This window comes from Phyllobates terribilis, unplaced genomic scaffold, assembly GCF_046119375.1.
Source record: "Phyllobates terribilis strain yellow unplaced genomic scaffold, ASM4611937v1 Scaffold_7__3_contigs__length_470593459, whole genome shotgun sequence".
Classification (NCBI taxonomy): domain Eukaryota; kingdom Metazoa; phylum Chordata; class Amphibia; order Anura; family Dendrobatidae; genus Phyllobates; species Phyllobates terribilis.
Window position 1 is genome coordinate 235,518,816 of NW_027362767.1, and position 12,170 is coordinate 235,530,985.

The window sequence follows — 12,170 nt, forward strand, 5'->3', positions numbered from 1 at the left end:
GGCAATGGCCACTAGATCGGCTGGAACCAGCTTCAAAGCAGCACTTGCAAGCTCTATAGCAAATGGCTTGTAAGCGCTGCGCTCCTTGCCTAGAAGACTGCAGAGGTGTCCCGTAATGTAGACGAGAATCATATTAAGAATGGAGATTTTTAATAATTTGCAAATTTGCTTGTTTTTACAAGAATTTTTTTCAATTGTAACCATTTATAAAAAGGAGACTACGGTCTAGATTCATTAAGGCGCTTATCCTAGAATTCTGGAGAAAAAAAAAACACAAAAAAAGTCAGAAAATTTGGGGGCAACGCGGGGTTGTGATACTTTTCGAAAGGTCCACCTAAGTAGGAGAAGCAGGGCGCGGAAACATCCGCCCATCAAATTCATGAGCTGTGGCGCACCTTACGCCAGAGATGTTACTCCAGTCAGGGACTGGAGTAAGATTTTTGGCGAACCGCATGGCAGTTGTAAGATGCACCTGATTCATTAAAGGGCTCGTCCACTACTTTATTATTGATGATCTATCCCTGGGATAGGTCATGAACGTCTGTTTAATCGTGGTCTGAAACCCGGCACCTCCGCCGATTCAGGTGTTTTTGGTGTTGGCGGCGGCCTGAAATGCTCAATTGCAGAGCTGCTCCTTCTTCCGATAGCGGCTGCAGCTAGGTACTGCACATCCGTCTCCTATTGATTTGAACAGGTTATGTGATTTCAGCGATGTGTCACTTATTGACCTTTGTTTTGCTATTTCAATACAATCAGTGTTTTATCACCAGGAGATTAATCACTGAAGGACTAGTTGTCACAGGCCAGACAGTCCAGCTAATCTGTTTAACCCCATCCCCACCACTGATTGGCAGCTTCCTGACACTGTACACAGGCCGCTGCCAATCAGTGATGTGGGCAGGGTTATACAAGGCTGCGCAGTCTGAGCTCTACTAGATCTACAGCAGAGAAAACAGGGATTGTATCAAAACTGCACCAAGCAGCCCAGTAAGTGACACATCGCTGGAATCAGGGTCTCAGCCCCTACATCATGCTGCTCCTTGATTACATAGCAAAAAACTTCTGATAGATTCCCTTTAATAACAATAACCAGTGAAGTGTCACCGTACGGAACAGGACGCCACACACTGCCCACAACGTAACAATTACTATTTTTAATAAATATGTGCAATTGAAAAACAGAAAGCAGATTGGGTGGATTTTTAATAATTACATTTCCCATTGACTACTTTTGTAAAGTTCTCCAGCAAGAATGGTTTCACCTTTCCCGAGGACGCAACTCCTGCCCCCTATATTTTAATGGGAGCCCTCCTACTACAACCCCCAATCAGTTGCTGCTGCCACGTGAAGCTGCTGGGCTATGGACGCTGATGTAGAACCGCTGCATGAGAAATAACTGGATTATTCTGCAACCAGAGAAGTCCATGGAAAACCAGCGCTTCTTACATCAACTCAACTAGGACTCAAATCAGGAGACATGCCGTCCAGAATTCACCTTTTGAATAGCATTTTACACACAGATCTGCACATAGCTACCTAAAAATGTAGAGATGTACCCTGTATCATAATCCAGAGCTGTATTCACAATTCTGCTGGTTGCTAGTGGGAACATTTTAACTAAAAAGTGGAGTTGTTATCTTTCGTAAACCAGATTATTGTGCAGAGTCTGACCTTGCGATGTCAGGACCGGCAGCAGGTCTCCTGACCCGAACTCCACAGCTTCATAGTCATATACGAGGCAGTCAAGGTCGGGTCAGGAGACCTGCGGACGGTCTCTACTCGGACAGAAGTATAAAGCCTGCTTGACTATGTAAACTGTAATACATGTCCCAAGATGGAAACCTGCTTTACCGATCTGTCGCCCTAAATACGGACTCGACTCAATCATCCATTAACAAGCAATAAAAATCTCCGGTGAAGAAGGCAAAATGGACATAGAGGGAAAAATCCCATATAAAGGTTGATTATTACACCACAGCTTTATAACCCTCCATGTGCTGCATGCAGGTTTGCAGTGCGAAGACTAAAATTCACAGCAGTCGGCAAATTCACAAGTGACGCGTGTATAATTATTGGGGGATCCGCTGCGGACAAATCTGCGGCGTGAGATTTCCTTACTTCTTTTGACCTTCTGTGAACACAGCAGCTCTTCTTCCGGGCTGCTCCATCAATGGGGAGTGACTGCTGACATCATGCTGATTGACCACTGACTCCCCGCAGTGAGGCGGCGGAGATCCAGCTGTCAATCGTCAGCAGTGACACCCGGTGGATAAAGCAGAATGAGGCGTACTTTCCCAGCATACCCATTATAGCAGATCTGCACACATTAAAATAGATCTCTTAGACCGGATAAGGCTGGTGTACTTACTCATACCGCAATGTATTGTCAAATAATTACACCAGCCTCATCAGGAGCAAGATCTACTTAATATATGCAATCAGTATTGTGTAAACCAACAATAAGGGGATATACAGAATTGTCTGTGTCTGACCATATATCAGCATGGGCTTGCAAGGAAAAGAAATGCAAGTGTTTTTTCTGCTCATGAAACATCCTAAGGTTTTTAATAAGGTGAATATATCCATATTTTTGCAGCAGATAAATCCCTGCACAGTCTATAGAAGTATCACCCCCTAACAGAACAACCTGATAACTACCAATGTGACCAGGACAGTATTTCTAGAATTAACCTTACTGCTGCTGTTGGATTAATTTATTTCTAGAGGGTCAGGGAAGGTTCATGCTCGGGCTACAATGTAAGGAGGAGAATATCGGCCACTATTCATCCTCTGAGAAAAGTGCTAGATTCATGTTTTTTTTTTTTTTTGTCAATTGCAAATAATTGGTCTGGACACAATATTGCTGATTATGACAGCATTAATACACACACACTATAACCAATATATTAGATTCTAAGAGGCTGGAAAAAAAATGAAGCAAAAAGTTCCTTCACGTCCTGTAAAATACCGCCATGCATAAGTGTAAAGGAAGAGGGTTCAGGCACGGAGCATGGGCGAGTCGTTGTAGAGGTGGTCGAGGATTCTCATGCATGATGGGTGGTGTAATCCAGGCACTGCTCTAGTGTCAATGGCCGAGGGTACCGCACGGGCAGCTTTACAGATGACCCCCATCTCTCCTGACATGTCTCTGCAGTCCCAGAGAAAACGACATTTCCACAGCATCTTTCCATAGAAAGCTCCTCTGTTATTCTTCCTGGAAATAACACTAGTGTTACACCCTTGCACAGGTGGAGGGCTCTATTTGTTCTGGCACAAATTGAAACGGCAGTCTGTGGTATTGGCATTGAACAGATGCCACTTTTCTTACATTTCCAAGAGGAGTAACTAAGGGACAACACAAAACTGTAAAATTAAAGAAAAGATTCTCCGGTATAGTTTTACAACTGCTTGATCCAAAAAAACAGGTCTTCTCTATAAAAAAAAAAAAAAAAAAAAAGGTGTATCCCAGCCCAAGTAGTGGGTTGGCACTGGTCCCACCAATCAGTATTCCCATTCTCACCTGGCCGCAAAACTGCACTCAGAATAGAGCGCACTGCAACTCCACGGCACTGATGAAGATGGCTGAGGGCACCGCAGCAGCTCCTACTTGGTCGAGGTCTTGCAGCCAGGAGAGAACATAAGCTCCATGTTCCAGTGATTGGTGGAGATCCCAGGGTTTGGATCTAACACTAATTAAAAGGTGACTGCTTCTTCAGGTTGGACTACCCCTTTAACGCAGTCTTTATTAAAAAGTATGGACGAGCTGAACTTTCGGTGCACTCTGCACAATCTGAATGAATGGCAAAACGTGCTGCAATCCCTGAATAGAATTCTTCTGAACTAGCTGGATGGTTTGTATGTTCTGGGCTCCGGGGTTGACCGTCTGTATGTTCTGGAGCCCTTGGACATTTTGTACAGCCTGCAGACTCTGACTGCTTTGTACAGTTCCCAGTTGCATGTTCTGGGGAAGCTGGCTCTGAAGGCCCGGTAGCACCTGAAGCTGGTTCTGCCCCACCTGTAGTTGGCTTTGACCTGCCTGCATGCCTTGGAGGTTTTCTACGACATGTACGTTCGGATCTCCTTGAAACCCATCGACAACCTGCAGAGTCTGCTCCCCGTGAGCGCTCTGGATAATAAAAACTTTCTGACATTCGGAAGCGGAGTTGGCCGGTTCCTGCATATTGGACATGGCTTGAATCTGTACGTTGGAAACGTCTTGGATACCCTGAATATTTTCCATCCCTTGTACGCACAGTCGCGTCTGCTCTCCGTCGGCGTTCCGTAGGACCAGGACGTTCTGCAGGCCGTCTTCGGTCTGAAGGGTTTCGAAATGGACGTCCTGAACGTCTTCCATAGACTGCAAACTTTCAACACTCTCGCTGGTGCTTAGAAGCTCCTCGCCCGGAGAATTCTGCACGACGATCAAATTTCTGCTCTCTTGCAAGCTGGAGAGACTTTGCGTTTCCTGAAGGGCCTGCAGATGAATATCGGAGAGATGTGTCTCGTTTGGACTCGTCTGAAGCTGGACGTTGGGTAGTTCTTGATGGATATGGACGTCAGACAGACTTTGGGGGCTTGACATTGTCTGGATATTGGTCATTTCCTCTTCTACGGTCTTTAGGTGAATGTTTGATAGTTCCTGAGAGCTAGGTAAACTCTGAAGTGTGACGTCTTGCGTATTGGACACCTGCTGGATCTGTATGTTGGTGGCTTTCTGCGTTGGCGGCATTGCATTTATTTGCATGGTAGGTATCTGCAGAGGGCTTTGCTCGGTCACATTCTGCAGGAGGATGATATTTTGACCCATGGGTAACGCAGGTGCCCTGGGAAAGCTTTGGAAAGCTTGGAACTGAAGAGGCTGCATGTTGGGCAACGCTTGACTTGTGTTCGGCATAATAAGAATATTCTTGTTCGGGGATCCGATATTAGAAAGTGCATTAGTGGTTTTCTGCTTCGCTCGCTTTCGTGAAACTTTACCCTGCTGGTTTTTCTGACCTGTATTGCTTGGTATTGCAACGAGATTGGTATTCGTGTTTGGCGGCACAGGTAGCTTCTGCTGGGGGTTTAATATTTGATGGGAGGGTAGCAATATAAGCTTAGGAGTGTTTTGTTGGGGTACCTGTACCAAGAAAACGGTTTGTGGGTTTAATGAAGGTGTCTGGTTGCAGACCTCTAGATTCAATGTCGTGGGCATATCAGATACAATATGCACTTTTTGTGGCGGAGGAACGACTTGTCCACTTTGATTGGCAACTGGCGTTTGTGTGACCAGCCCTACGTTTCCCCCGGCGTTGACGGCGTGAGTACGCATGTGTCTTTGCAGATAAGAAGACATGACAAAAGCTTTGCCGCAAACGGTGCACTTATAGGGTCGGTCAGTGGAGTGTGTGCGTTGATGAAGTTGCAAATTTGAAGAGTGGGTGAAGGTTTTGTCGCATTTTTCACACTTGTACGGCTTCTCTCCTGTGTGAGTCCTTTCGTGTTGCCTCAAGTTAGAAGTCTGAGTAAAAGTTTTGCCACACATGACGCAAGCAAACGGGCGCTCGCCGGTGTGCAGCTGCCGATGCCGGCGTAAACAAGAGGTGTTTTTGAACGACTTGCCGCACTCTGTACAGCTATAAGGTCGTTCCCCTGTATGGAGTCGTAAGTGGTACTGATAATGTGATGACCATTTGAAGGTCAGGCCGCATTCTCCGCACTTGAACGCCCTAACGCCAGTGTGTACCCGCTGGTGAATGGACAAGAGCGAAGAACGTTTGAAAGCTTTGCCGCACTCTGAACATTTGTACGGACGCTCTCCGGTGTGATCTCGCATGTGGTAGCGAAGTCCCGAAGAACCTTTGAAGGCTTTATTACAGTCTGTGCATTTGTATGGCCGGTCGACAGTCTCCGGAGGGGTACTTGCTGTAAAAGGTTGAACTATTTCGATAGTTTGGGGGCATGTGACCTCGGCTTCAGTCTGTATCAACTGCTGCTCTTCCGTGTGGGTTCTCTGGTGCATCAAGAGGTTGGAGAGCTGCACGAACGTCTTCTCGCATATAGAGCACTTGTACGGACGTTCATTAGAGTGGGTATTTTGGTGGCGTGATAGACCCGACGCGCTCTTAAACACTTTATCACAGGACGTGCAAGAAAACATCTGCTCGTCGACGTGGCTCGGCTGATGCTCAAGCAGCAAGTCCTCGTTCTTGAAAGTCAGCTCGCACATACCACATTTATAGACCATCTCCACAGTCTCCATATCGCCCGTCGTAGTCAAGAAAACTTCCGCGTCGGCATGCATAAAAGTCGGTTCGATAGTATGCGACTGCAAATGCTTTTGGAGGAAAGCTTCGGAAATAAACACCTTGCCGCACAAGTCGCATTTGTGAGTGTGCCCGTTATTGTGTGTGCGCTGGTGAAGGAGAAGGTTAGAGGAATGGGTGAAGGATTTGCCACATTCGTTGCACTTGTAGGGACGTTCTCCGGTGTGGATCCTTTCATGTTGCTTCAAGTTTGTAGACTGAGTAAAAGCCTTACCACACACAGTACACACATACGGCCTCTCTCCCGTGTGGATGTTTCTGTGTCGTCTCAGACTAGACGAGTTCTTAAATGCCTTGTCGCAGATGTTACATTTGTATGGCCTCTCTCCTGTATGCTGTCTCATATGGTACTGATAGTGAGAAGACCACTTAAATGCCAACCCACAAACATTGCACTTGAAAGACCTAAATCCAGTGTGAACGCTTTGGTGGATCTGCAGTAGGGATGAACGCTTGAAGGCTTTGCCGCAGTCTCCGCACTTATATGGACGCTCCCCGGTATGGCTTCTCTGGTGATAAAGTAGTGCGGAGGAGCCTTTAAAAGCCTTGGGACATTCAGAGCATTTGTAGGGTCTCTCTCCAGTATGAGTCCTTTGATGATGGATCAGTCTAGAGGACCATTTAAAGACTTTCCCACACTCGTGACACTCATACTGATGGCTGCTGGTGTCTGCAGACTGGACCAAAGGTTGCTGTTGTACTGATGATGTCTGAACTTCCATCTCCTGCGCTCCAACCATTTTGAAGAGCTTGGCTAAGAAACTTTGGAGATAAAAAAAAAAATGCATGAGTCAATATCTCAAACCTATCAAAGGCCTCAAATGAACCATCATCTCTTATCCACATCCCACCCGAAACATACAGGCCCTGATTACATATTAATGCTGTAAATAACTCCATTAACTGACTGAGAAATCCCAAGTGCAAACTGTAAGGCAAACCTGTGATACAAAGATATTCCCAACCGGCCCGTTTATGGTATGTACAGTCATGGCCGAAAGTGTTGGGCCCCTTGAAATTATTCCAGAAAATGAAGTAATTCTCCTAGAAAATTATTGCAATTACACATGTTTTGTTATACACATTTATTTCCTTTGTGTGTATTGGAACAACACAAAAAAACAGCAAACTGGACATAATTTCACACAAAGTCCCAAAAATGGGTCGGACAAAAAAACCTCTGTTTCAAGCATGTGATGCTCATTCACACTCACCTGTGGCAAGTAACAGGTGTAAGGAATATGAAAATCACACCTGAAACCAGATAAAAAAGGAACAATTTCAAGGGTGCCAACACCTACGGCCATGACTGTACTTAGAATATTCTACAGTTTTATAATTGGTGCAGGTCACAGGTGGAAGTAAATCTAAGTACAGAACAGAACATCCTAGAGAAGGAATATGGAGATGTACGTCAGCGGCTCTCTGTTCACTTCAGCCAGGCAATGCCTGAATGCGATGGACAGCGGGTTGCTTACCAGGCTTGACAAGGGACCCCTGTTTTCCACATGGGTGTGGAATCCGAATCTATCAGATATTTAGGTCATTTTCTCAAAAGGCCATATTAACCCCACCACAAACTGCGACATATATTTGTGTGTCAGGTCGCGTGCAGGGTATATGGATCAGGCTCAGCAGCGGAGTCCACTATATACTGGTGGTGTAATACAACCAACATCTGCCTGTAACAGCAGCAACCAGAGCTAGCTCCGATCACTAACTAACCATTTACAGGCTGCTGTCAATCACTGACAGTGGTATATAAATGTACTGGTTGCCGGTGATGCATGCCTTTTCTATCTATCTATCTATATAGACAATCAAAAAGCAGTGATTTCGATTTCTTTCCATTTTGCCACTCATAAGTATTTATATACTTCATCTGTATGGACAATTACACGTGTGGTGATACCAAATGTTTTTTTTTATTGTGATTATTACAGGGCTGTGGAGTCGGAATAAAATGGACTGACTGACAATATGTAATAAATTGGGTTCATTAGTACAGTGCAGGATGTGCTGTAAATGTTTTTTTCATAAGAATTTGGGAAAGTTATGAAACGTCCTATAAATGTCTGTCCTATTCCTGATCTAAGGGTCGAGTCTTTCAGTTGAGATGAATGTGAGCTGTACTTTATGTACACGCTCAGTAGTGAGAAATCGGGAGTCGTAGGTTTGGCTTACAGACTACATAGCTCTGAAAATAAATATATATTTTTTTATTATATTATTTAAAAAAAAAAAAAAAACATATACAATAAATTACAAGTCACGCCCCCCCCCCAAAAAAATAGAAAATATTTCTTAGACTGTAATATTTGCATTAAAATCTAAGATTTTAATGTTTTTTTTTTATACATTTTTATTAGTGACGTTATTTTATTGAGCCTGCGATCTGTCGTGTCAGCCCAAACCAGCGCGCCTTTATATCAGACAGTGGTAATGACCAGGCCGCCCCCTCTCCTGAGTAAGTTGTGGTGAACTATAGGTCGCAGCATGCCCTCTCCGCCTCAGAATGGCCTGCTGGGTAAGCTGTGGTGTACTACAGGTCGCAGAATGTCCTCTCCGCCTCAGAATGGCCTGCTGGGTAAGCTGTGGTGTACTACAGGTCTCAGCATGCTCTCTTCACCTCAGAATGGCCTGCTGGGTAAGCTGTGGTGTACTACAGGTCTCAGCATGTCCTCTCCACCTCAGAATGGCCTGCTGGGTAAGCTGTGGTGTACTACAGGTCTCAGCATGCCCTCTCCACCTCAGAATGGCCTGCTGGGTAAGCTGTGGTGTACTACAGGTCTCAGCATGCCCTCTCCACCTCAGAATGGCCTGCTGGGTAAGCTGTGGTGTACTACAGGTCTCAGCATGTCCTCTCCGTCTCAGAATGGCCTGCTGGGTAAGCTGTGGTGTACTACAGGTCCCAGCATGCCCTCTCCACCTCAGAATGGCCTGCTGGGTAAGCTGTGGTGTACTACAGGTCTCAGCATGCCCTCTCCACCTCAGAATGGCCTGCTGGGTAAGCTGTGGTGTACTACAGGTCTCAGCATGTCCTCTCCGTCTCAGAATGGCCTGCTGGGTAAGCTGTAGTGTACTACAGGTCACAGCATGCCCTCTCCACCTCAGAATTGCCTGCTGGGTAAGCTGTGGTGTACTACAGGTCTCAGCATGCCCTCTCCACCTCAGAATGGCCTGCTGGGTAAGCTGTGGTGTACTACAGGTCTCAGCATGCTCTCTTCACCTCAGAATGGCCTGCTGGGTAAGCTGTGGTGTACTACAGGTCTCAGCATGTCCTCTCCACCTCAGAATGGCCTGCTGGGTAAGCTGTGGTGTACTACAGGTCTCAGCATGCCCTCTCCACCTCAGAATGGCCTGCTGGGTAAGCTGTGGTGTACTACAGGTCTCAGCATGCCCTCTCCACCTCAGAATGGCCTGCTGGGTAAGCTGTGGTGTACTACAGGTCTCAGCATGCCCTCTCCACCTCAGAATGGCCTGCTGGGTAAGCTGTGGTGTACTACAGGTCTCAGCATGTCCTCTCCGTCTCAGAATGGCCTGCTGGGTAAGCTGTAGTGTACTACAGGTCGCAGCATGCCCTCTCCACCTCAGAATTGCCTGCTGGGTAAGCTGTGGTGTACTACAGGTCTCAGCATGCCCTCTCCACCTCAGAATGGCCTGCTGGGTAAGCTGTGGTGTACTACAGGTCGCAGCATGCCCTCTCCACCTCAGAATGGCATGCTGGGTAAGCTGTGGTGTACTACAGGTCTCAGCATGCCCTCTCCACCTCAGAATGGCCTGCTGGGTAAGCTGTGGTGTACTACAGGTCTCAGCATGTCCTCTCCGCCTCAGAATGGCCTGCTGGTCACCTGCAGGGAGTTGTAGTCCTACGAAAACTACAAGTTTCCCCGGTTAGTAATGTCTCTTCCTCACTTACTGGGCAGAGGAATAGGTGGTCCCCAAGACTCTCTCCCTCCATGACTCACCAGCAGTCCCGGGCAGCCGCTTACATCCCGGCAGTGACTTCTGAGCTGTGCGGTACTTTTTCCCCGGTCCTCCTCTCTCCCGTTACTAGGCCTTCATGGTTTCGAGATGACGTCGTTTCCGTGCGCGGCAGTTTAGCGAGTGACGTCATATCATGCGACGCTCCACCCGGAAGTGGCAGAGAGCACTGGACTGTAAAGCGAGGAAATCAGCTGCTGCGGATGTTGGGTTGTACCAACATGGCGGACAGAACAGACAGTGCAACATTTAGTTCATATTATATAAATGACAGCAGAGCTAAGATTACTTGTCCACTGCAGGAAATAGCTTTGCACGGCTATGTCCTCCTCGTGTGGCTCTTGTTCTTGCTGTATAATGTAGTACTGGGCAAGTAGTTTGCTCTCTGGCATGTAGGGCCGAATTGGTAACCCCAATAATGGCGTTAGGTGGTTGGGGCAGAGCTTCATGGGGCCAAACAGAATTACAGCCACGAGGGGTCATGTGTCCGTCACTTAAAGTTCAACTTAAGCAATTTCCGTCATGGTCCGAGGAATTGAGGGGAACTTTTCTGATTGCTGGGGTCTGAGCTTTGAGACCCCAATGATCCCAAATGTAGGGCTCTGGTGGAAACCCTGTCTTGAATGGTGCCCATGCTCGACTCCAACTGCAGCCATTTTGTATGGGACTGCTGGAAGGCGCACTACTCAGCATGGGACTGCTGGAAGGAGAACTACTCAGCACGGGGCTGCTGGAAGGAGAACTACTCAGCACGGGACTGCTGGAAGGAGAACTACTCAGCACGGGACTGCTGGAAGGAGAACGACTCAGCACGGGACTTCTGGAAGGAGAACGACTCAGCACGGGACTGCTGGAAGGAGAACGACTCAGCACGGGACTGCTGGAAGGAGAACGACTCAGCACGGGACTGCTGGAAGGAGAACGACTCAGCACGGGACTGCTGGAAGGAGAACGACTCAGCACGGGACTGCTGGAAGGAGAACGACTCAGCACGGGACTGCTGGAAGGAGAACGACTCAGCACGGGACTGCTGGAAGGAGAACGACTCAGCACGGGACTGCTGGAAGGAGAACGACTCAGCACGGGACTGCTGGAAGGAGAACGACTCAGCACGTGACTGCTGGAAGGAGAACTACTCAGCCTGGGACTGCTGGAAGGAGCACTACTCAGCCTGGGACTGCTGGAAGGCGCACTACTCAGCCTGGGACTGCTGGAAGGAGTAGTACTCAGCATGGGACTGCTGGAAGGCGCACCACTCAGCATGGGACTGCTGGAAGGAGTAGTACTCAGCCTTTTCCAGTAGTCCCATACACAGTGCTTTGAGTGGAGGACGAGCACCATTCAGGACGGGACTGCAGATCTCCGATATTGGGATCACTGAGGTCCAAGCGGTCAGACTCTAGAGATCAGCAAATTATCCCTGTGCTACTGATAGAGGATAACTTGTGTTTTTGGGAATAACCCTTTAAACATCATTTCATCCCGGAATGTCACTTTACACTTGAGGTAAAGATGAGACACAGGTGGTTAGGTAAAGAGATTTCAATGAAGCAATGGCTGCTAAAAAAAAAATCTCTTTTTTATTTGCGGCATTACAGGCCGTGTTCATGCACAAATCGAGTTTTGGCCAGAGGCGTCGTCAGTAGTGTTGCGCGAATGTGCTCTGATAGGGGCACATTCGAGTCCTAACCAAGTATCTTCAGCGTGCTCGCAAAATATGTTTGCGTCGCCACGGCTGTTAGACAGCCGCAACACATGCGGGGATTTCCTGTTTGTCAGGCAATCCCTGTATGTCTCACGGCTGTTTGAATCATGCAGCCGCTGCGACTCAAACCTATTTTCTAAGCACGCCGGAGATATCAGGACTCGAGTGTGCTCAGA

At 47.3% G+C, this 12,170-nt stretch overlaps 1 protein-coding gene across 1 annotated transcript; it reads right to left on the reverse strand.

The window, feature by feature from the left end:
* Positions 1-1,133: 1,133 nt before the first annotated feature.
* Positions 1,134-10,440, reverse strand: ZNF628 (zinc finger protein 628). Its single transcript, XM_073639826.1, has 2 exons — positions 10,274-10,440; positions 1,134-7,067 (listed from the first exon to the last, which is right to left on the reverse strand). The coding sequence occupies exon 2, from the start codon at positions 7,043-7,045 to the stop codon at positions 3,746-3,748; it is 3,300 nt and encodes a 1,099-aa protein (XP_073495927.1). The 5' UTR covers positions 7,046-7,067; positions 10,274-10,440; the 3' UTR covers positions 1,134-3,745.
* Positions 10,441-12,170: the final 1,730 nt, after the last annotated feature.

What these genes read in the sequence shown, in the direction of transcription:
- ZNF628 (XM_073639826.1), bottom strand. Translation starts at nt 7,045, where the DNA reads ATGGTTGGAGCGCAGGAGATGGAAGTTCAGACATCATCAGTACAACAG.